At 39.1% G+C, this 25,110-nt stretch overlaps 1 protein-coding gene across 4 annotated transcripts in view; it reads right to left on the bottom strand.

Annotated features, from left to right (window-relative positions):
• Positions 1-88: 88 nt before the first annotated feature.
• The window catches only part of Kcnh7 (potassium voltage-gated channel subfamily H member 7), a 427,553-nt gene continuing 402,531 nt past the window's right edge, over positions 89-25,110 (bottom strand). For 3 of the 4 annotated variants that reach the window (XM_026778717.1, XM_026778715.1, XM_026778716.1), the window contains 4 exons: positions 14,890-15,153; positions 9,708-9,876; positions 3,042-3,234; positions 89-1,508 (listed from right to left, as the gene is read on the bottom strand). In XM_026778717.1, coding sequence (XP_026634518.1) covers positions 1,242-1,508; positions 3,042-3,234; positions 9,708-9,876; positions 14,890-15,153 — 893 coding nt within the window. In that variant the 3' untranslated portion in view covers positions 89-1,241. The remainder of the gene's footprint in view (positions 1,509-3,041; positions 3,235-9,707; positions 9,877-14,889; positions 15,154-25,110) is intronic. The other variant, XM_026778718.1, reaches the window with a different exon arrangement.

The raw sequence follows: 25,110 nt of genomic DNA on the forward strand, positions 1-25,110 counted from the left end.
GCAATCATGAGAGAAAGGTTGGCTGGGTCAGGAGCCACAGAGAAACCCTGTCTCGGAAAAAAAAAAAAAAAAAAAAAAAAATGGGTGTCTACTATTTAATCAAATGAAAGATTGGTCTCATTTAAATCTGAACAAATTGTGGATGTCTTTTTGTATAAGGGGCATGTTAGGAGCCACCCCAGCACACAAAATAATCTTCAGTTTAAGACTTCAGAAAAATGTACTATTGTAAATATTTTAGGAAGCTCGTGAATGAAGCTCCTGAAGAATTTGCTAGAGACTATTTTATTCTCTCACTGATATTGTCCTGTATTCATAATGGTTTAGCTGAAGACAACCTGGGGAAGCAGTGCGCCTCCTCAGTCTGTCCAAACGTAGGGCAGAAAGACAAAGGTCTCTCCTCCCACTTGCCGGTCTAAAAGCAGGATATAGAGACTCCTTATGGATAGATTGCTCACTGGCCCAGAGACTGCAGCTGCCAGAAGTTTCCTGGGACAGCTTTGCTGTTACTTCTCCAAAATGAGGAGCTCTTGCTGAAGGTCTTCTAAACCTGGGCCATGAAACTAGGGCCTGAGTTCCTGAGGAAACCTCACAGGTGTTTTCTTCCACAGTGGTCTGGAGTTTATATTAATAAACTACAAATCTATTAAGAAGGAACCATATCCTTTGGTGCTTTTGGATTTAGCTTCCTTTCTAATCCGTGTAAGTCCAACCTCTTTTTTATTGTTCTAGGAAATGAAGGTAAGTAACTATAAACATGTCAATAGAGAAGGAAATCCGTTCTCCAAAGTGACTAACTTCCCTCTATCCCCCCTTGAAATCCCGTGAGTGGAGGATCATCTGAGTTGCAATCCTGACCATTTTCATTCCTCAGTTTCTTATTTGCTGGAAGGCTTTTTCATAATCAAGCACTGATTCAGTAGTAGCGGCAAATAGGAGTCTCCATGCAAGAGAAACTGGAGTTTCCTAGCATGCACATGATTTCAAAAATAAAATCAAAAAATAAGGTGCCTTGAGATGCTGGCAGTTTGAACATTTGGAACCAAAAGCTCTTAATGTATATTTACATCCTAACTGCTCAACTTTACCCTACAAGCTTCAATTTAGGAAAAATATACAGTACTTTTGCATATAATGGTACCTTGTGAGCCCCTGAGTCAAGTAGAGAGGATTTAAATACAAAAAGGAAAACAGCCATTAAAAGCACTTACATTGGATGTGGAGGAAATAGTACAAAAGGATTACTTTCCTGGAAGACCAGGGTCAGAGACATGCCTATGGAGACCCAGGATCCCTACAGTGCTTAGGGAAGAGTCTGGCAGAGATGGGTGCCGGATGGGATGAAGGTAGGTTTTTCTTGGCCGCGGGTGAAGCTCTACAGACACATCACCCTCTCGTGTTGAAGGTGAAGTCAACTTTTCTTCTGAGGCTGTGTTCAGATGCCTTCCACTTGAGGGGGATTCTTTGGATTTGAGTTTAGATTTTTCAAGGTCTAGAAATTCAGGACACTGATAGAAAGAAAAGAAAATACGCATTCATAATGTACTCCAAAAGCTAACTAAAATTATGTGTTTGTGTAATCCAGATGTGTTTGTTTTCCCCATTCGCTGTATGTGGTTAAATGTACTGGCCAACACCTCTCTCCAAAAAACAGAGCCCTAAAATTAAGGGTCTCTTATCTCAAGTGAAGAATTTTAATTTCACCCTGAAATAAGATTTAAAGGTTCAGTTTTTTTAAAAAACAAACAAACAAACAACAACAACAAAAATAACTATTCACTTTGAGTTGTGTATAAATGGGTTTTAATTCAAAATTTAGGACTGGATTAATAAATGTCTCTTGCTGACTAGTGTTATCTAAGGAGGAAAGCAACAAAGAAAATAAAACATCATTCCTGTCAGAAACCACTGCCTTAACCAACTGCAAAGAATAAAACACGTTGTGTGTATTTCTCATCCATTCAATACCTATAAGAGCTGAACTAACTTCTACATTTTGTAAAAAGTATCATTTTCCTTTTGACACAGTGGCTTCTGTTATCATATTTCATTTCCTAGAAAATTTTACATTCAGTTTCCACGCAGAAATGTACATAAGAGTGTCTATACATTCTTATCGAAATAATCTTTCTTAGGTTCCATTGCCCATGATGCTGAAGTAACTGAGAGGGGCACTCTTAGACGATTAGAGTCACATGTTTTGTCCTGGATAATATCACATGGATATTATCATTCAAGTGGTAAAAACTTAGAGATACCTGGTGGCAAGTGGGGCACAAATGTCTTTGCCACATCTGTCTGGCTGCATTTGAACCTCAGATCGAGCCCAGTTACCTGCCCACTCTTTTCTTCTCCAAGGCCTCCCTACCCTGCCTTGTGGCATTGTAGGAAATGCCAGGTTTTTCTCTGATGTACTTTTTGAATTTTAATTCACCAAGCATGATTCCTCACCATTAAAATCTATACAGTGCTCCAGTCCATTTAGGTTGATTCTTGAGTAATAGCATCTCCTCTTAGATAACTGTCAATGTCTAGGGGAAGGTGCTGTCCTAACGCATGAAAGCACAGTAAGAAGAGTTGGGTGTTGTGCACCTGTAATGCCAGCACTGGGGAGGTAGGGACAAGAGGTTCCCTGGGGATCACCAGACAGCAAGTCTAGCTAAATTAGTGTTGTTGGTGCATTGAGAGAGCTGCCTTTAGAATAACACACAATGTTGTATATGCCTGTCTCAAAAAATAAGATGAACTATCTAGAGAGAAACCTGATGCTTATCTTCTGGTGTTTACCACCCACTCCCAGCAACACACAGACACACACATATCTACACACACACATGTAATTGGTACTGTTTAAATTTTTCTTTAAATCCATTGTTTGCAAATTTTAAGGACACAATGCAAAAACACAGGTCCAGTTTCCAGAAACTCTGAGCAGAAGCAGATAGAAATGGAAATTCCTATTTCCCAGTGTGAGTCTTACTTGGGTGACCCGGGAGATACACTCAAGGAGACACCCTTGGCTTTACCGTGTCTACACTCACTTGTGAGGAGGGGCTGAAACTCCGGTCAGTCTTAATGGATGCTCTGGGCTGACTGGTTCTCAGCAGCCGCAGGACAGGTCTCTGGTACTCCGCTCCTGCGGTTACCATGCTGTAGGCTGGAGGGACCACTGTGCTTTGCTTCTGCAGGAGCTGTAAGATGGTCTGGATGTCTGTTGTCATTTGGGATTCAAGTCTACAAGACATGCAGAAAGGGGAAAGGTAGTCTTAAATAATCATGACCTGTAGGAAAGGTCAATGCTGAGAAAGCATTGGCACTACCAACAAACAGAACTATGGGTGGCCCTGAACAGGAAAGACAGGAGCGGGAAGAGAGACTCTCTCCTACCAAACCCTTTCTGTAGAATGAATTACTCTGACTCAGACCATCAATTTCTTATGCCCATACTAACAGGAAAATAGGGGTTATGTACAATAAGCTTTATTTCTACATAACTTTATTGATTTTAAAATATAAATCACATTTAGAATATTGTGACCAATAATTATCTGATTTTGATTAGGTTTTTTACTCTACTATTTATGAACTGTTTTCGCCCTCTTCACAGAAGAACTTGGTAACCCGTTTCTTTTCTTTTATGTTCATTTTTTATTTTTAGTCTATTGGTGTTTTGCCTTCATGTATGTCTGTATGAAGGTGTCAGATCCCCTAGAATTGGAGCTACGAACAGCTCTGAGCTGCCATGCAGGTGCTGGGGATTGAACCTGAGTACTTGGAAAGAGCAACCAGTGCTCTTAACCACTGAGCCCTAGTAACATATTTCTTTACAATTACAGCACCTCAGGAAAACTTCTTATAAAATTTGTGTTTTCACTATGTGCTGGCTAATCTTATGTCAACTTGACACACAAACTAGAGTCTTCTGAAAGGATGGAACCTCAGCTGAGAAAATGCCTCTGTAAGATTGGCTGTAGGACATTTTCTTAATTAGTGATCGTTAGGGGTGGGTCAAGCAAATTGTGGGTGGTGCCATTCCTGGCAAAAAAAGCAGGCTGAGCAAGCCAGTAAGCAACACTCCTCCATGGCCTCTGCATCAGCTCTTGCCTCCAGGTTTCAGCCCTGTTTGAGTTCCTGTTCTGACTTTCGTTGATGATGAACAGTGATGTGGAAGCATAAGCTGAATAAACCCTTCCCTCCCCATCTTGCTTTGGTCATGGTGTTTTCTCCCAGGGACAGACAGTAACCCTGACTAAGACACACTATTTGACCTTGCCTCTCTCCCCTTCAAGGCAAGTTCTATATATGAGTCATCATACTTTCTTTTTTTTTTTTAATTATTTTATTTTAATGATTAGCGCTCTTGAACATTAAATACCTTTCATATCTCTGGTTCAGAGCTTTAATATTTCAGAGACAGAGGAAACTTAAGTTTAGTCGCTCCTATTACTTATCTGGCTTGCACAATGTACAAACAACCATTGCTTTCTCCAAAGTCCACCAGCAGTCAACCTTTCATTTTAAAATAAATTTCAAGACCAGACCACAAAATATAATTGGTTTGTGCCAGGTCCAAAGGAAACTCCAGTTCCCCAAACTCTAAAAGGCAGTCTAAATATCCGGAAATGAGCTCGACCTGGATTACAGAGGATCTCTGGCAGTCAGATAAAAAGCTAGCGTTCCTCAGCAACTTGTGGAAACCCAGTCCCCATCTGCCAGAAGGAGTCATTTCCCTTACCTCTGGCAGAGGAGCATAATAGCTTCCCATTGATGTATAACCTCCAGCACATATCGCTATATCAAGGTAGCCTCAGGCTCCCTCAGTCCCTACTCACAGTATTGAACCTCAAGTCCCTGCTGACTTTCCAGCCCTTCTCACCTCCTCCTGTACCGGAAACCCCTCCAGCTGATGGACTTCCCTGCCCTCCCTTCTCATCCCTCTCATAACCCAATGTTTCTCACTCCTCTACCCCCTGCTATTTTCAGCATGTTTTCTCTATCCCCTGTTTTCCCATTTCTTGCAGTTAGCCCTGGTCATGTCTGTTCTTCTGCTCTGGACTTTTCCAGATGCCTCTGGCTGGTTTCTATCTCAAAAATAAAACAAAACGAAGCAAAACTAGAACCTTCCCCCTTAACCACACCTCGGACTGCTCGCGCCAGCTGTTCCTGTCACATACATCTGTTCTCGCATACAGTTTATTCCCCGGTGTGGATGGCTTAAGATACGGGATTTCCTTGGTGTAAGAACAAAATTTGCATCATATGCCTTATTTGTGCCTATGATTTACCATTGAATTAAAAAAGAGAGAGATGTACATCTTAGGACTATTTGCCCTATTAAATAAATGTATCTATGGAAATTAGTTTTGTCTCAAAAAATGAAAATCTGGGAAACCTTAGAAAAGCGACATGTTATTTTTAATTTTAATTCTAAGACAGTATCTTCCTGTATAGGGAGGTCAGGCTAGCCTAGCACTTTCTTCTCAAGTCTCTGGGGTTGGTGGAATTACAGGCGTGCCAGACAATAGGTTCTTTTTACCTCTGAATAGTAACATTAAAATCTTCTTTCGAATTAAAATATATCCTTATAGATTTTCTTTCATTAGTAAATATGGCCAGAGAGAGCCTTAGTATTTTTCATACCAATAGCTTATAAAATATGTCTGATTGTGGCACATAAATGCCACAGCTGCATGCTGAAAATGAAAAAATACAGTTCACCTAGCATATGACTAAATGCCTGATGTAATTGTGGTACAAATTCAATAGAACCGAACGATTATTTTGTTGTTATGAATCGATTCCTCATCTCATACTTTAGGTTCAGTGCAAATTATGTCTGCATCAATAACTCTTCCCCGTTTAACTCATTCAGAATTATTCTGTCCTGGGGCGAGACAGACCAGAGGTCTTGTATTCTTGCTGAGGTCATTTCAGGTTTAATCTCCTTGATGGAGATCCCACGGAAAACTCCCCAACTCTATTTATTCTAGGAACCCAAGGTTAGGATGTCCTAGGTAATTTAGCTTCTGTTAAACTGCCTGTTTGTGAGGGGCCCCTCCAGTTAACCGCTTGTCTTAGTTTTTGTTAAACTGCCTGTTTCTGCAACTGTCCCTCCTGCAGTCAGTGAGATGCTAGGGCATGGTTTCTGCCTTTAAAAAGCCCTGTGTTCTGGACAGTAGGGGCCACACCTAGGTCTCCCAAACACTTGGGTGTGTTTCCAGCCGGCTTGAATGAAGAGTTTCAATTGGCTGTATACACTGTGTCTGAGTGTGTCATCTTTGTTGAGCTCCCCTAACAACTTCTCTTTCCCCCGAGCCCCGAATAAAATTCTAAATTCAAGCTTCTTCATGAATATTTCTACAAATTTAGCCTATTAATGATGACATCGAAGTAGTGAATGGATTGCATGATGCTCTTTACTCTGGTTGACAGGATACACCGTTGGAGGTGAAATGACTTATCTGTGGCTATTGGAGTAAAAGCTTCACTGACAAGTCACATTGAAGATGATATTTCTGAGTCTGTTAAAGCCTTTGTTAAACAGCGATAGTCTTTGAGGGAAAAAAAAAGTCTCTTTAAAATAGGTTCTATTTAATTAACGTCGATGCAGACACATAGGCCGCTAGCTATATGCCTGATCGTTGCCGGCTGCGGCTGAGTGGGACTTCTCACATGGAAGGGGAAGTAGCTGGTTTACAGTGAGACTGGACATAATTTGTGCTAATACTACATCCGACTAGACTTTCTCTATCAACTTGACTTGGCTGTTGCAAGGAAATTTTGCCTAAGGAAGATGAGCATAGGTCAGGAGCTGGGTTTTATTAGCATAGGAATAGCTATGACTCAGCAAGTCTTGACTTCTTCCTGATCAACCTTCACCAAGTCTCACTAAGTCTCGCTTCTCCTTTGAATTCCAAAGCAATATGTGATGAATTTTGTGCAATCCTACTTCTTTATTTTTATGGTTTGGATCTAAATCGCTATCTCCAGAAGCCTTATATGTTGAAGGATTAGTCTCAGGCCGGTTAATCATGGAGAAGTGATTGGACCACAAGGGTTCCGTCCTAATCACTACATGAACCCATAGGTGGATTTGTAATTTGATGGCACTCCCGGGAAGCAATGGAAACTGTCTGAGTTGGAGCCAAGTTGGAGGAAGTGCATCAACAAGAGTGTGCCCATGGGACATATATCTTGGTGTAGGCACCTTTCTGTTATCTCTGTGTTTCCTGGGTACCATGACATAAGCTGTGCTCACCATGTTTTCCTTACATCATGTTCTCTCTCACCACTTTGCCCAGTAAGTCACAGAAGACAGGGTCTGAAACCGAGGCAATGCAAAACGTGCTTCCTTTGGAATTGCTCCTCTAGGCTGGAAAAATGAGCACAGTTCCCTTCCTTGAAGGCCCAGACTCCAAAGTCCCATAAGCATTGTACTTTGGTGTGTCCTTTCTGAGACTTGATGTATGTGACTGTCCCTCAGTCTCCTTTCTTCCATTATTTTTAGTGCTTTACAAAATTATTCTTTTATTTTTTGTGATTATAATATAATTATGTCATTTTGTTTGCCCTGCCTCCCTCCAAACCTTCCCATATACTTCTTTTAAATTCATGGCCTCTTTTTTTTTCATTAATTGTTTTTATATACATATATGCATATTATATTATGTATACATTTATATTCCTAAACACCTAAGTACGATCTTGTGTATATGTTTTCAAAACTTTCAAAAATGAATTAGGTGTTTGATATTTGGGTTGGGCATTTCAGCAAAGGAGAGTATGGTAATGGGTGTCTGCACAATGTACAGTATTTATTTTCATGTTATGCCTAGGGTCTATTTGCTGAATTATAAAGGAGTCTTTTGAGAATAAAAAGTACTTTGAAAGAATGAAGGGAATTAAACATAAGTCCCATTTTTCTCTGTTTTTAAAACACAAAACAACCCAGCTTTAGATATTTTTTTTTTTTTGTTAGCATAACATAAAGCTGTAGAAAAGGAGACCTGCTATCAATCAGGCTTGACATTAGGTGGAAAGGAGAGATGAGACACCATGAGGAGTGATAATTGAATGTGAGCTCATTATAGACAGAATCCATGTGAGGACCAGAGTCTGGATTCCCGGAACCCACAGGAAAAGCTGGGCAGATGTGGCTGCCATCTGCAATCCCAGCACTCAGCAGACAGAGAAGGGAGATTCTCCGGCAAACCTGGATAGCTATGGTAGCTAACTGACAGCTTCTGAGTTCAGCCGAGGAACTGGGGGTGAAGAAGTAAGTTAGAAAAAAATCAAGATTGACACCTAGTGTCAACTTTGGACCTCCACAATGGCACACATGTGTACACAAGCATAACCCTCACACGCGCATCCTCATACATTACATACATACATATTATATAGTATGAATGCACATATGTGCATACTATATAAACAAAAGAAAAGAAAGTGAAGGACATGGATAATCGATTGTAACAGTAAACAAAGCAGTACTTAATGTGGTCGTGGAAGGCAAACACATTGCTTTGTGCGTTCTGCAGTGGAAAGGCCAGTGACTGCAAGTTTTACATATTTTAGGTCATCTTATTTGTGCTCCTTAGTCAAGCAGCACTGAACATCCCTGGCAGCCTGTTAAAATGTGGACTCTGCAACTCCCAGCCCTTCTGTCTTACAGTTGCAGTTCTGCAACTTACCCAGCAACCTGAGTGCGTATTTAAGCTTGAGAAATTCTGCTGTGGGATCAAACATTTGCAATTCCCCCAACTTTGTATATATCTAGGCACACTATATAAATATTTAAGAACATCTACATAAACCTTTAAGCCTACATATAATTATTATTATATTAATTGGCTGTTAATGCAAAAAAATGTGATATAGCAAGGAAGATGGGTAGCTATGAAAGAAATGGAAAGAACTTACCATCATGGTAGCTCTGGGTTGTATCATCAGGTTTCGGGTAGCATGCCTTTCATAAGGCTTATAGGAAATGCATTAATTGCCCACTTTTGCTTCTCTTTAATAAATCATGCTGTGGCCTTTGAGATACTTGCCTTCTAGTATAGTTGAAGGTCAACACCGAATAAAACACATTTCCAAACACACTCAGGGCAGCTATCAGAATCTTCATTTTTCCTAGAGTTTTCTTTTGAGGCAAGGCCTACTACGTAGTCCTGGCTGGCCTGGAACTCGCTATATGGATCAACCAGTCTCAGAACTCAGAGACTTGCTTGTCTCCTCTAGATGTTTTTGACCAATTTAACTTTAAAGAACTGAAACAGTCTTGAATAAAGCGTTGCCTCTTTCCCCAAACTAAAATTATTCCTCATATTTGTCAAGATCAAGGGAAGGGGTTGGGGGACCCAAGTCTTGCTTTAGCTTGAGATGCTTTAAAAACATTAATATTTTTGAAGTTGATTTAATAACCATTTTTTTAAAATGTCACAGCTCAGGGTGAATTCAGGAACAACAACTAAATAATATACAAGAATTAAAAGAACGAGGTTGCCTGTTAAGAAGTCTAATGTAAATTACTTTGAGAGCAGGAGGCGTTTTAACGATAACAGTGCAGATGGTACACGAACGGAATGGTAAGCTAAGGGAGGGTGCTGGGTGGCAAAAGTACCCTAAATTCCATGCTCCTTGGTCTTCTTTATTTATGTGATGTACATACGTAAATTCCTCTTTGGCTTCAAATGCTCATTTACCTGTTAAGTTGTTCTTGAAGTAGATCTAACCTTTGCTCCACTTCCCCATAGGTGAGGTCACTTTCGGTCTCAGAGATCCCCCAAGCAGCTCTCTGAAGTCCTGGAGGACTGCTTTCTTCAGGCTGAGCCCTGGCAGGCTCTCTTTCCCAGCTGTGTGCATCAGTGATATCTGTGGGAGAGAGCAAGACAGATGTCAGTTTCTTTGGAAGTCCCTTGGAGATACATTACAAAGACCCCTGCAAGGCAGACTAGGCGCATCTCCAGGCATAATCCAAGACAGAGAGAAACACAGGAGCTCAAAGACATGGCAATCACCATCTCCAGTCTGTAGCAGAATCTTAACCTTAAGCTGTCTAGCTTACCTCCCCCATCTCTACTCATAGGGTTCACATTCTACAACAGGTCATAAGATTTTTTTCCCCACAGGTTATGATTTTTTCCCCATCTTTTTGATAGTGCTGAGAAGACATGATGGACAAATTCAAATAGATCAAACAACTACTATTTAATTGGGAGAAGATAGCAAGTTTGTTTGCAATGCTTTACTCAGAACATAAGAGTGTTAGCACCCCTACACGTAAGGTAATTTCCATACATTATGGTTCTGCTTGAGCCCCAGTAGAAGGTCAGGAGGGCACTGTGGGTCTTCTGGGTGTTTGGGGAAGTCTTAAAAGTCCTCTGCTGCTCTTCCATGCTTTCAACTTCCTTAAAGGTTCTTTTGTGCTCCCTTTAATATAGTCACATTGCTTTCTAGAATTTTCTTTTTGTGAACCTTTATTATAAATACTTTGTGTTAATATACTTTAAAACAAACTTCTTATGTGTTCAGTTCTACTTTTCTGGTGTGCCAAGTGTTAAATTCCAGATTCTGCTAAGCATGAGGAACTGAAGACAAAGACTGTGACCCTGAAGAGTTCAACTCAGAATGTCCGTGGTCATTTTTCATATAATGATTCATTATATAAGTTATATTTTTCATATAATAATTCATTAACCTCTCCTAAAATCTCCAAATATATACTACTTTATTCCTCATTTTTGTCAAGAAATTTGATGCTTTGAACCCACTTTCTTCTACAAAATGGGTGAAGGGTAAGGAAATAAAACCGGTGAAGAAATGCAACTGGACTTGGGAGATTATCTCAGGGATAAAGAAAAGCAAATTTTTTCCTTCATGGGAGAGCTGGTGGGAGGGAAGATGTCCCTCAAGTGGGTCTTCTCTTTGCTTCCGAACTAGCTTTAGGTCATAGAATGTGGTTCGAAAGACATTTTAAAAGAAAGTCTTGACAAATAGCTATGGTTAAACGGCAAGGAGAGTTATTACATAAGATATGGAATTTACATCCTTAGCTATTTTTTTAAAAAAAGGACTGAAAGTAACTAAATTGGGCAGGATTAGCGATGAGTCTAGAAATAGGGAACAGATCTGTGAGACTTCCTTTCCTATGGTTTCTCTGAAAGCACTCTGGCGGGGGGGTGCCTTGTACTCCCCCTTTCTGAGCAGATGACAAAAAAAATATTCTATTTCCATGGGTTTTCTCTCCCTATCTTTTATCACTGGGTGTACAAAAAAAGTCTCTAATGATGTGCTTTTTATTTCTATCTCAGTAGGGGAGGCTATAAGGCAGGAATTAGCATAACCAAAGACAGCATGAGAGAAACAAGGCCAGGTTCCTTGTTTTGTTGAAATGGCTAACAAACCTCAGAGACTTCTCTGTGACATCCAGAGGAGGCTCCTGATTAATGACATCTGTAAAGCCCGCAGGATCTTGGTGTTCCATGCTTTTCTACAGTGTCTACAGTGTCCGTGTATCGCTTATTTTCCCGTCTTACCGGACAGGGAGAAACGTGAATACAGAAGTGACAGGGCGATTTTCCTGGAGAAGTATGCTTGGTTGTTCACAGACATTTGCACCAGTTTAAAATGCAGACCCACAACCGAGTGCCTTGGTTAAACTACGTTTCCTACTCTGTGTCGGTGATGCTCAATCAGCATGGAGAACATGCGCAAGGAGCTTGGAGATGCCAGGTACCGGGCCCCTCTTGATTCTCAACAGCCAGTTCTTGCGGGGACATTACTTTAGAGAGGTCGAGAAGTGATAGCACTGAAGGCTATGCAGAGTGTCCTCATGAGCTGGGTGCCAAGTAACCTCATTGAATTTCTGCCTCTGCCCAAGAGCCCCCTCCTTCTCCAATTACGTACCACATTGATTTTTAAATGACTCTGGTGAGTCGCATGCAGTAACTTATGGAGGATAGTGTTTTTCTTTGATGTTTAAGAAAAGGATTATCTTAGCAGAAATGAGTAAAATGTGTACTGTGAGACTGAGGCTTCCTTCATCACAACTTAATTTTTAATTGAAATTTAGAGATATGTTATTAATTGGATTTAATGGCAGAATGAAAACTAAAGAGTTCTAAGGGGGGAAACCCTGGTTGGTTGTCTTAATCAAATGAGCATCCTTGTAGACACTTTCTAAAAATAGCTCAGACGGTATCTGCACTGGTTGCCTTGGAAAATGTTGCCATAGTTGCAAGACACATTTCTGCAAATGGATGAACAGAGGGTAAACCTTCATTTTCAGAGTTCACAGTTTCCCTGGAGTCTACACTTGACCTCAGCACTAGGAAGGCCAGAGTCAATTTAATTTTTTTTCTTTTAAAGTTTTGCTGAAATGACCCCTTCTTTGGGATGACAAGTCTCAGAATGCAAGGGAGTGAAACTGCCTATTGATAATTAAACGAAACAGTCAGAACCCAGCAGTTTGATCTGCAACAATTATACCTACATTTACATATCGAAGCTCATTACTAATACACAGCCTTGCACTTTGGAAGTTTCTGGGGAATGATTTTTTTCAGTGAATCAAGTTTTTAAATTCTTCACTGTAATTATATTAATTAGTCATGTTCAATGCATGTCATCTTGACTGAAGCTTTATGTCATCAGTTCCATTTGTCAATAGGCATGCATATTTAGCTATGCATTATTAATATAATTATTCATAACTGGAGTGTGGATTTCATTATGAATTTTTGAAAACACGGATGTTTGGACATGTTAAAATCTCCTGAAAATATAATTTGTTGAGCACAGAAAAGAGTTAATTAAAAGTTGGAAGAAGAAAAATTATAAAACGAGCGGCGTTTGAATTCACTGTCAGGGAGAATCATTATAAAGTCAAATAAAATCTCAAAAATATCTTTAATGACTTGTCACTTGAGAGCCTAATATTCATGAAGAAAACATGTTTTTACAAAAATCATCTTAAAATCATTTTGTCCATAGTAGGTATTGTTCAGTGAGTTCTTCAGAACTCTGACTTCCTGGATACAACCTGTTTTCTATTTTTAGTCCTACCCAGAATCCATTTTCATAAATAACTAAAATGGGACATTAGGTAATCACATCTAATATTCCATTCTTCCACTGTGATGAATGAGATACTATTTCCATGCATTCCATCAAGATTTTGGGCTGTCTAGAGGACATTTGCATATATTCTTAGCTTACGGCCATGTGAAATCACGACAAAAGCTTATGTGACGTGGTGAGGAAGATAGGGAAAGGAACTCTGGGAAATTAGCAACCCTTGCCATCTTGTCTCAACACCTTTGGAGGTTGGACATTCCTGTGGAATGATGGTGATGACAAGGACTGCCTGCCTTCTCAGTGACATAGTTTTCTTTCCTCCTAGCAAAGAATCCTGGTTTTCTTCATTTATGCTATAATCTTTTGATGCTTCATAATACCATCTTTAAAAAGATTTATTTATTTTTATTATGGGTATATATGTGTGTGCTGCTTGTCTGCATGTGTAGACAATGCACATGCATGGAAAAGCCAGAAAAGGACAATGGATTCTCTGGAACTGGCGTTACATGCATTGGTGCACCACTAGATGGATACGGGAGATAGAAACCAAGCTCAGGCCCCTGGGAAGAGCAACAAGTGCTCTCAAGGTCCTAGCCAGCTCTCCAGCCCTGTGAGAGGCCTTTTCAATTTCCACATTTAAATTAAATAAGTAAATAGTTGGAAAATAAAAACCAAGCAGAAAATGTTAAGTAAAACTTAAGATTCGATCCCAGAAAATTTTATTTACAGTTTATGGTTAAATAATCATAATCAGTTGATTAGATAACATTGATTCTATCTTAAAGATGAATAAATTGGACCCTGAGGTTGATCAAGCAATTTGCCTAAAGTCATATACGATGGCAGAGCTAATTTTTATAATCCAAGTAGTCTGACCCACATCTCCAAGTTCACGTAAATAGCAAGATCTAGCTAGATATAGAGATCTGGTACACTGATTGTTCATCCAGTAACATTTTTAAAGTGTTGTTTCATATCCTTTATCATAAATTCTGAAAATGAAAGCACACTGCTCAGTTCTTGTGTATTTTCTACAACAGATCTTGCATTATTCCTTTTGAAGGAGATGTGAAACAAGAATGGTCTCAAGAATATGTTTTATTTCAAGATATTCCTCATCCTCATACTTCACAGTAAAACACAATTATGTTTGGTTTACATTATATTATAATTGGATGGAGCTTCTATGTTATAAAGTTATTGAGGCTGAAGTTAAGAATTGGTACAGAGGATGAATATAAAAAAACTTTAAGCCGGGCGGTGGTGGCGCATGCCTTTAATCCTAGCACTCGGGAGGCAGAGGCAGGCGGTCTCTGTGAGTTCGAGGCCAGCCTGGTCTACAAGAGCTAGTTCCAGGACAGGAACCAAAAGCTACGGAGAAACCCTGTCTCGAAAATCCAAAAACAAACAAACAAAACAAACAAACAAACAAACAAACAAACAAAAAACTCTTTAACTTGCTAGGTCTCAGCAAACAGCCTCTGACCCGCCCTTCCTATAACCAACAAACTGCCAATAGCGCTGTTCTTCTTAGTCTTACACTAAGTTTAATTGGCCATAAAAACTTCCCCAACTAAAATTTATATATGGGCAAACCCTATAGGCCATCATTCTTTTCCCCGTGGCTTTGTAGTTATTTTCCAAGAACTACAGTTCCCAGAATCCCAGGAAGTCACCCGGTCTAATGTGCATACAGGTTAACTTTCGGTCTAACGTCAGAAGAACCTGGACTCGTGCAGTTCTTCGGTTTGGAAAAGCAACCATCTCCCATCTAGTGATGAGGAGAGACTGCTGACGCTCAGTTACCTCTGCAAGAGTGGCTTCTTTTATCCACGTGGATTCTTCCTGAGGGGGGCACTGTTTCTTCACCGTGGAGTCGGGTTGACTTCACCTTTCTTGGAGTAGAGTCTATGGTTCCCAAGAAGAGTGGCTTTTGTTCATCATCGATGGAGGAGATGAAGGACGACGATCTGCTTTTCCTTTCTTCGAAGGGCTTCTTGGAACCCTGATAACGCCTTATTGTATCTGTGGAATCGTCGGGATCATTTGTGCTGTTTTCTTTGCTAAAATCTATCAAAGAGAGGTTATTTTCATAGTAAAAAATCAAATGTGGGACTTTGTGCACATCATACTAAATGGCTGTAAGCAAACCTGTTTACTCGTGGAAAAATGTAGCTGTGTGGACGCTGCTAAATTCAAGGGTTATTAGCTTATCTTCACGAGGTAAATCACTCATTTCAAAATTTAAAGAAATCAAGCAAGAGTGAGTTTATGTGGAAGAAAAATGATACGAAAATTAAAAATCACACACAGTCAAGTCTTATTTAGTCTTAGAATCAAGCATATTATCTTTTGAGAAAAGTGGAGAGACTAGAGAAAATGTGTCCTAATTCTAAAATATCACCAATGATACAGCTTGTTATTTTTTTTAACCTTTATGCCATATCATGTGTGACAATCATTCACACATTGTAAAGGTCAAATCTGGAAGTCACTTCAGGAAAGTCAGGCAGGCAAAGTTTCAACCTTAGCTTAGTAAATGGCCTTGACAATTTAGGGAGTTTGGTTGTGTAGAACCTTACAAAGAATATGAAGCTTAACTACAGTAATTGAGGTAAGCTTCTTTACCTAATTACACCAAGGCCACTGATGCATACTGACTACTTCATAGAGAAATGTCAGGATAATTTGAGCCCCAAAGGTTGTTGTGTTAGAACATATTTCAGCCAGAAAAACTCAGAAACAAATCTCCAAACTTGTTTCTATTAGTGTCCTGGGGAGAGAGTGCAATTCTCCATCTGGTTCCTGCTAATAACCAACCAACAAAACTCCAAGAGGTATATCATTTTCTGGAGAAATTTTGAAGCCTGTGTCCCTATCATCTCTGTGCCTGATGTGCTCATTTCGTTATTTATAGAAGGCCAGATGAACAGATTTAAGGCCACTCCAGAGAAACTTCCAACTGCTTTTCAGAATTCCCATATGGCAGAGAAATGAAACAAGGATCCTCCTTTCCCTCTTTTTAAACAACAACTTATAATTTAAAAAAAATATTAAAAGCCAAAAAGCAGCTCAAGGTAAAAATGGTCAGTGTTTAAAAAGTAGTTTCATCTGAAAGTATGCGGTCTGTCAGTCTAAGTCTAGCAAATGCAGAGAACCTAATGTATTTCCTTAAGGCATCGCACTTGTTCGGTCATTCCATCAATGCTGTGAACACCGCACACCCTCCCGCTGTCCAGCAGGATAGTGACGACTACTACTCCGAGATTCATGGGTAGCCACTCAACTATCAATCTATGTGTGAATATTCTGATCAACACATGCAAATGTCCTTCTCTTCAGGATCATTGACTCAACTCCCCACAGGCTTCCAGACTTCATCCTTCTCATTGTTCTCTATTTTCTTTATCTGTTCTCCTGAAGAACCTTTGGAAAATATCACCAACATTCTCCCCCTTTATGAGCACATCACTTCAATCCTCAAGAAAACAACTGTCACCAAATTTATTTTAGTAAGTTTGAGAAAAGAATAAAAGCTTAGCTTTTCTAAGTTTCCCTGTTTTAGATTTCCACAGCCTGGGTCTCAGTTTCACTGTTCTAAATTCTCACAGCCTGGGTTTCTAGACCCAACTAACCCTTTTGTAACTAATAATCTGGGCAGAGTGGTATTTGTATCAACCCAGGCTTCCCATCCTCTTAATATTGTCATTCTTTGTAACTGTATCATGGAGTTTCTTCCTAGAGGAACCAAATTTAAATTAACCTAACCATCTATTCATGTGCCTCGTATACAAATGTGGGTAATTATCGTCAAGACATATCACTGGTTACTAAGCTACGTTGTCACATTTGGTATGTAGTGTTCTGTAAATTTCCAAATCCCTACATGTGGCTGTCTCAGCAGTTCAGAAGATTTCTTGATTTTCCAAAGGACCCAGGTTTGGTTCCCAGCATTCACAGCCATCTATAATACCAGCTTTATGGACCTGACAACTTCTTCTGACTAGCTTTGGCACAAGGTACGCACATGGTACACAGACATACAGGCAAACACTTGAACACATAAAATAAAATAAATAAGTCTTTAAAATATTAAATCTCATACGAAAAGATGTTCCATGTCACCTTCTACAAAGGCCCAACATTAACTTACTAAGTCATGGCTTCATTTCAGTTGTTTAGACATAAGATATTGTTTAACATGAATGAATTAAAACAGGCTGATTTCAATTTAAGAGAAGTACACAGACTCTGATGAGTAAAGAATTACAAATACTTAACTCAATAGTTTAAAATGCCATTTATTTCATACACATAGGACTTACCTCTTATGACAATTAGGTTTTTTTTTTTTTTTTTTTTTTTTTTTTTTTGGTCAGCTTGACATAAACTAGAGTCATGGGGGAAGAGGGACTGATGTGGGAGGTCGTTCTGTCTATGTGTTGGTTTTATTGGTTAATGAATAAAGAAAACTGGCTTGGCCTGTAGCATGGGAGGAATAAGGTGCAGTAGGCAGAAGTAATGGAGCTACTGGAGACAAAAGCTGGAAACATTACCTGGTAAGCCACTGCCACGTGGAGATACACAGATTAATAGAGATGGGTTAAATTAATATGTAAGGGTTAGCCAATAAGAAGCTAGAGCTAATGGCCCAAGCAGTGATTTAAATAATATGGTTACTGTGTGATTATTTTGGTTCTAAGCTAGCCCGGTGGCCGGGAAGAACAAGTAGCCTCCTACAACAAGGGACTGGTCCATGGGGGATTTTCTAGCTTAATTATTGATGTGGGAGGATCCTGGCCAGTGTGAGTAGTTCTACTGTTGGGCAGGTAGAACCGGTTTGTATAGGAAAACATGGAGCCAGGTGGTTCCAGGTTATATAGGAAAGTAAACTGAGCAAGCCACGGAGAGCAATCCAGTAGGCAGTGTTCTTCCCCAGCCTCTGCTTCACTTTCCTGTTCTAAATTCCTTATCACCTCTCCATGCCTCAATGATGAACTCTAAGCTGTAAGCCAGCTAAACTCTTTCCTCTCCAAACTGGCCCAGTCTTTTTATCACAGAAATCCCATTAGCAAGAAGTTCAGGCAAATGAATGAAAAAAAAAAAAAAAAGGAAAGAATTTGATGTTCTTGAATGTTTCTGCATTCCACTAGATTATTGCAGTCTGTGTGAACAGCTGCTTTGAGAAAGCCCCTTCCAAACAAGATTTTCTGTTTAATACTAGCTAAATTAAAACTTCATTTTCTATCATAGAATATAGAACTAGAAATGACAATCTACTTGTAGACTGAAAATAGAAACTGTCACGTTTGGTCTGGTAGCTGACAGGTGTAATCCACGCGATTGAGCTGTTGGCGTGCATGTTGTTAGCCTTCAAGTACTAGATTTTGATGGCCTGTCCCATTTCTGCCTCTCTGTAGAGAAACTGATTTGATAGCCATTAAGCAGGATCATAAAATGCCTTTCTTCATTCTCCTCCTATTCTGCATAAGGTATTCCAAATATTGAAGATAGATGGTGATTACATTCTGAAACAAAACAAATCTGAGGATATTTATGTTTTCCCCTTGTGTAGACACGAGATCACATAATTGCCCATTACCATCGCTTTACAAAGAATTCTTTTCTGCTTGTTTAAGTTGATCCCTGTTTTCTGAATCAGAGGACCATAGGGGCAGCAAAGCCCCACCCCCAACCCCACACAGGACATAATTATACAGCGTGTGTGGCTTTCCTTGTAGGTAACTGTAGCTTTAGGATGAATTTGAGTTAATGAAATTCAACTTTTTGATGGAGTAGCTGACACAGCTGCCTTACGAACGATAATAGAAAAAGCTTCCTTGCCAAAAAGTCCGGGGATAAATTCTTAAACTCCCTCTGTCTTTTACGAGTTCTTCCTTTCAGATTAATTACAACTTTTATTAGTCAGACCCAACAGGGAGACATAACTCTTGGTCAAAGAGAGACATTTAATGAGGTTTCTAGGCATTTGGGCTTTATGTCTCCCACTGGTGACGATTTGGAGGTAGTCTGAGTACTCTCCTGCTAGTTAGGTTAGGAAAACATTTTATTGGGAACCTAACGCCAGGAATACACTTCTTCACTTGTCATCAAGTACCTTAGGCTTAAAGGGGACCCTAAAGTAGGCTGCCATACAAATACTGGATTAAATAGTCTTACAAACTATTTAGAAAGAAAAGATTCGTTCGGGGAAATGTCACAGTTTTATTTAGGACAAATAAGTTCTAAAACTCAGTAGTAAAGCAAGATAATGACAGTTAACCCATGGCATGCTTAATAGTTCCTGGGAGCAATCTTAAACATTCTTTCCACATAGAAGAACGAAGTAATGGTTATGCTTGTGGCATCTCTCTCTCTCCCCCTGCAATGTCTGTGTGGATATCCAAATATCACATAATATACTACTGTTACAGTTGTACACAGCTTTTGCTTTTCAAACATGCTTGTTTCTAAAGATCTTGAAAAGAAAGACAGGTTTCATATATATGCCACTAAAATGGGTAATAAGAGTTATGTTGTTTTGTGGGACATCTATTTATTTATTAAGACCTATGTAGCCAGGTTGGCTTTAAACTCACTAGTTAGCCCAGGACTGTCCTGAACAATGTGTATCACCCCTCTCCTCCTTCCCAAGTGCTGGGATTATAGGCATACATCACAGTGATTGGACATTATTTCTTTTTGATAAAGACAGTCTGGAACCCAGACATCAAATTATTTTGCCACTTTAAAGGATTGATTTTTTTTAAAAAATTAGCTTTATACCCCGTCTTGCTCATAAAATAATTTTAACAATATATGCATTTATTCCCTTAGTTACTTTCATTGTTGTTATTTTCTTTTGAGGAATACTTTCAAAGTGTGTTGCATTCTAGCATACAATATGAAATAATTAAACATATAAAGTAACACTACTTACTGTTATCAGTAGAAATAGAAATTGTAATGGTTTTAGGGTGCTTAGATAGTGCTCGGAGGAACACTGAATTTTTAATCTAAAACGTCAGTCTCTGTTCCCTATGTTCAATGTGGGACCATGTACACCCACTGGAAGAAGGTGATAAGCAGTATCTTTCTAATGATTTCCCTACAGTCAGCTGTCACAGGCAAGCCTTTTAACACCATTTTCTCTTGTATTGTTTAAATATTTATTGACTGTTTTTCATTTTTGGCAGTCTGTTATTGATAACAAGCTTTGCTGTGATTGCCAGCAGCTGTGGGAGTCCTCTGATTTTGGAGAGATGATTATTAGGTATACAAAATCAAGACAGCATATGTATTTTTCTTGTAGTAACAAGTCTAGGATTCTAGGAGAACTTCCACTTGGCTAACAATGCTTATTTTCTTTCTGATTCTACATATTTTTCAGGTGAAACTTCATTGAGGCTAATTATTTACTGTATCTTTGATTTTTAACATTTTCGAAATGGGACGGAGGGAGCATGTCCATGAAGGACGAGGAGAAGCTAAGGTAGGTACATCTGCTGATTCTGAGTGCGAACTTGGGCAGGCCAGCCAAGCTTGAGCTGTCTTCCAGAGGCTCACACTTTCTGTTCCCTCCTCCTTTGATAACGATTCAAGGCAACCTGTGCTTTAGGTGAAAAATGCCCCAGCAGTTTGTTTTCCTGGAAATTCACAGTATCAGCAGGTGCGGTAGGTACGCGATGGTTGCTGCTTTTACAGCACCAGCAGGTTCTAAATAGTAAAACCAATTAAAGAGTTCCCCCTTTCTAAACTATCATTTTTTTTCTTGCTTACCGTTTGCTACAAAGACAGAAAAGCAAGTTCTACAGAATTCAGTGGAAATCTTTATTTTTGCTGCTAATCAGTAAAAAAGGGAGTAATAAAAACGGGAAAGCAGAGATAAAGAGACATTAGCTGTAATTAAGAATTATTTGGTTTGTCTGTTAAAACTAGTGACATTTTTTTCTTCTAAGTATAAAGAAACTTCTTAAAACTAAAAAACAAAATAAAACAGAAAACCAGTTTAAGTAAAGTACCTAAGAGCATTTAGCACACAACAGATACTCAATGATTGTTTTATAAGTGAATGAGTGATTGACTTACATCTACAACATTGCTACAATTACTGACCTAATGGTCATCGATACTCCAATTATCTATTAGTAACTACTTTTTGCAATGCTGTCTACAGAAGAAGTTGAGCAGAACACTTTAAATATTTGATCATGTAAGTTTTGTTGGTATATATACACGCATATGTATGTATGAATGCTTGGGTATGGAATGGTACCTTATGTATACATACACACATATATACCAAAATACAACTATGTATTTCCTAGTTTACTATCCACAATACTTTCTTTCTGTGTTAATCATGCTACTGTACTAGTATTGTATGTATTTTATTGTGTGCACATAATATTTTAAATGAACTATTCCCAAGACCCGATTCATCACTTTAGTAGACTTGAGAGTAAGCATAATCCAACTTTGTAGACCACTTAAGTGGAAGTGATTTTTTATTGTTTCCTTCATTAGTTTATTTTGCCCACCCATTGCAGTTTCCTTGGCAACAGAATACATCACTGAAGTGTCATTTTGCTTCTTGTTTTATGTAGCAAGAAGAGGACCAGGAGAACCTTTATCCAGCAACAGATGGAAACAGAGGCAGAGACCTGCATCAGAGCACTGGACCTGAGCTTCCAAACTCTAGTTGAAGAGTGGGAGGAGTAAGAATATTAGCAAAGAGGTCAAGGCCATGATGGGGACACCCACTGAAACAGTCTACCTGAGCTAATGAGAGCTCATCATCTCTAGCCTGACAGGGAAGGTACATGCATAGTTCCAAACTAGTCCTTCTGAATGTGGGTGACAGTTGCATGGCTGGGCCAGACTGCACGGCACTGGCAGTGGCACCAGGATTTATCCCTACTGCTGGTACTGGCTTTTTGGAACCTATTCTCTTTGGATGGATACCTTGCTCAGCTGTCTAGATATCTAGGGAGGGTCTTGGGCCTTACCCTCTCTGTGGAGTGGATGGGGGTGTGGGTGGGAGGGTTAAGTGGAGGGAACGGGAGGGGGGAAGGAGTGGGAACTTGGTTTGGTATGTATAATGAAAAAGATAGTTGTTTTCTTTTTTTAAGAAAATAAAAAATATAAAATAAAAAAAGAAGATTCTACTTCCATCTTGGGAGCTCTAACATCTCTACCTATGCTGACTGACCCTAGTCATGAGAAATCCTAGGTGCCTGTCTCCCAGAAGTTAAAGAAGGAATTAACCCCAACCTTCAGATCTGCTGTGACAATTCCTTCCTGTTGGGAAGTAGGTTCATTTTCTCAGAAGAAATCTGAAGTTCACGAAGACAAACTATCCACATCAACAAATTCCTTATGTTTAACTCAGCTTGGCAGAGGTCCTGGCCATTTTTTTTTTTTTAAAAGATGCTGTTTGTGCATGATGAGGTGGACTTGCTAAGGGCTAAAACCTAAAAACTGTGGGCATCTTGTTGAGAAGGTATGTGGAAAACAGACAGGATTCTACCTCTGTTTACCCATCTCCGATGCACAGACTCTTCTTGTCCCTGTTGTCTATGTAAGTTGATTTCATAAGACGTCAATGTTCTTGGAATACTACCTTCAAGGATCTGTCTCATAGAAGCAGTAAGGTAACACTGTAATCATAGGTACATTCCCTGTGAAACTTCTAGTTTATTCAGCCCTGGGTTGATCAGTATTAGAGAATCCTCTGGAAATTCTCTACTACTATACATTGGCCTGCTTTATGTGCCCCCCCCTCCACAGAAGACAATTTTATCTGACAAAATATGGGATGACTGGTCACCTAAAGAGTATTAGATTGGGGTGATAGGTACTAAATTACTCTCAGCAGAATTATACACTTGCCAGCAGCAGCCTGGAATTCCAAAGGCTTTGAAAAAAGGCTGTGAAGCTCTGGATAATGGGAATTAATTGTATTTTCACATTGTTGAACTCATGGTAACATACTGGCGTGCTAGGAAACTTCAGAATGATACAGGAAGGCAAATCTCCTGCTATCTGCACTTTATATAAAACATCAGAAACTAAGGCTGTGATTAAAAGGAATGATTTCAACGTCAATAGAAATGTCTGGGTACACGAACCCTTGTGAATTGTGACCCGATTTCAGAGCCTTATCAGAAGATAAAAACGTGAGATTATTTGCCTTGAGAATGGGGAAACTGAACAAGATTGAAAGAGGATTTAATAAATCTTCAACCTTTTGGAGAACAATGGTACACAGGCTACACATTGTCATTTCCATTTCCAGTGAGATAAAACCAAGAGATTAACACCAGGATGAGGGAGTCAGATTAACTCTATGGAAAAACAGCTTGACATCAGGGGTGCTGTTTTAGAAAACTCTACCAAGAAAATAAAGAAGGCCATTGCAGAAAATACTCCCTATTGGCGAGCAGTTTATGAAGTAGGTTAAATGATTCAACTATTGGTAAAAGACAACCAACATCTATCATATGTGTTTTGTTTGAAGGCACCTAAAGTTTTGTAGAGATAAAAAAGAAACCAATTATGCCAGTAACCCGAGCAGAGGGCACAGTTTGGCGATAACGCAAGAGGAATGCACTTTGGGGATTCATAAGAAAATCCCTGTGCATTTAAAGTGATCAAGAAAATGCTCGTTAAACAACACATCACAAACCACAAGTTTAGTGAATGAAAAACAGTCTGGTCTGGTTGTATGTGAAGGTTTCCTTGGAGCTATGGGTGTTCATATGTTTTAGGAAAAGTCTGACAATCTATCTCGAGGAATAACATATGCAAGAACACAGAAACAATGTACATAAAAGAGAGAAGAATTTAATTCACTAAAAACAAATAGCAAGCTAGCAGGTGATATCTCCAAGGGAACAGAGTTAAAAAGAGAACTTGAAATATGAAGACAAAATGAAGGTGGAAAAGGGTTACTCCAATGCCATTTCATTTGTGTTTCTTCCCTTCCCCCTCCTCCTTCCAGTGGCTTCATTTGTTTTGAAAACTGCAATCCTCTTGCCTCTGGAGTACTTGGGTTATGGAAATGTACAATTCTGCCTGGTTCACATGTAATTTCAATAGATAACACTGTACATGGCCCTGAGTCACAGGGAACAAGTATATACCATTTTTATGAAGTTCACAATTCACAGGTAAACAACATCAAGCAGTAGTGTCTTAAATAACTATTACTGAAATAAAGGCTTGGAGGAGATGAGCCTCAGGGCAAAGGTGAGGAGTTCATGGGAATAAATAAGGGGAATTAAAATAGTTAGTATGAGATAAAAGTCTCAAAGAAGTAGAAAAAAAAGCCAATTCTATTACCAATACACAGAACAGGAGACTCTGTTTTCTTTAAGGAAGAGTCATTGATAGGTTACCCAATTCCTTTTAGTCAGTCCTCAATAATAAAGAGACTCAATAGATTCTCTACAATGTTGTGTGTATGTTTGTATATGTATGTATGTATGTGTTATGTATCATCTATCTATCTATATCTATCATCTCTCATCTATATCTTATCTATGTCTATATGTATTAATAATGAAGAAGTCATACATTTGAGAAGGAGTAGGGGCATTAGAAGAGTTGGGGTGGGAAGAGGGAGGACTAGAAATGTAAATAAAGTAATCATGTTTGAAATTCTCAAAATAAATTTTAAAAGTTAGTCACAACAAATGAGTATACAAAATATGAAGTCCTTAGAAGAATTTAAATATACAGGTGAAATGAATGTAATTGGATTCAGAAAAAAATGTCATCAGTGTCCCAATGTGTAGAATAGATGAAAATAGAGTAAATTTTACAAGGAAAATGAGTTAGTTAAAAAGCTGGTTTAGTATTCTTAGGAGACAGATGATAATATCTAGACTCAATCGAGTGGAGGGGCTGTGGGAATGGAGATAAAGGAACCAACGGACACTTAGGTTTGAAAGTAGAGATGGTGGAAATAGGAGTAGAAAAGTCTAATCAAGACTACAGTTTCTTTTTTTCCTTTTTTTTTTTTTT

Source organism: Microtus ochrogaster, chromosome 4, assembly GCF_000317375.1.
Source record: "Microtus ochrogaster isolate Prairie Vole_2 chromosome 4, MicOch1.0, whole genome shotgun sequence".
Lineage (NCBI taxonomy): Eukaryota > Metazoa > Chordata > Mammalia > Rodentia > Cricetidae > Microtus > Microtus ochrogaster.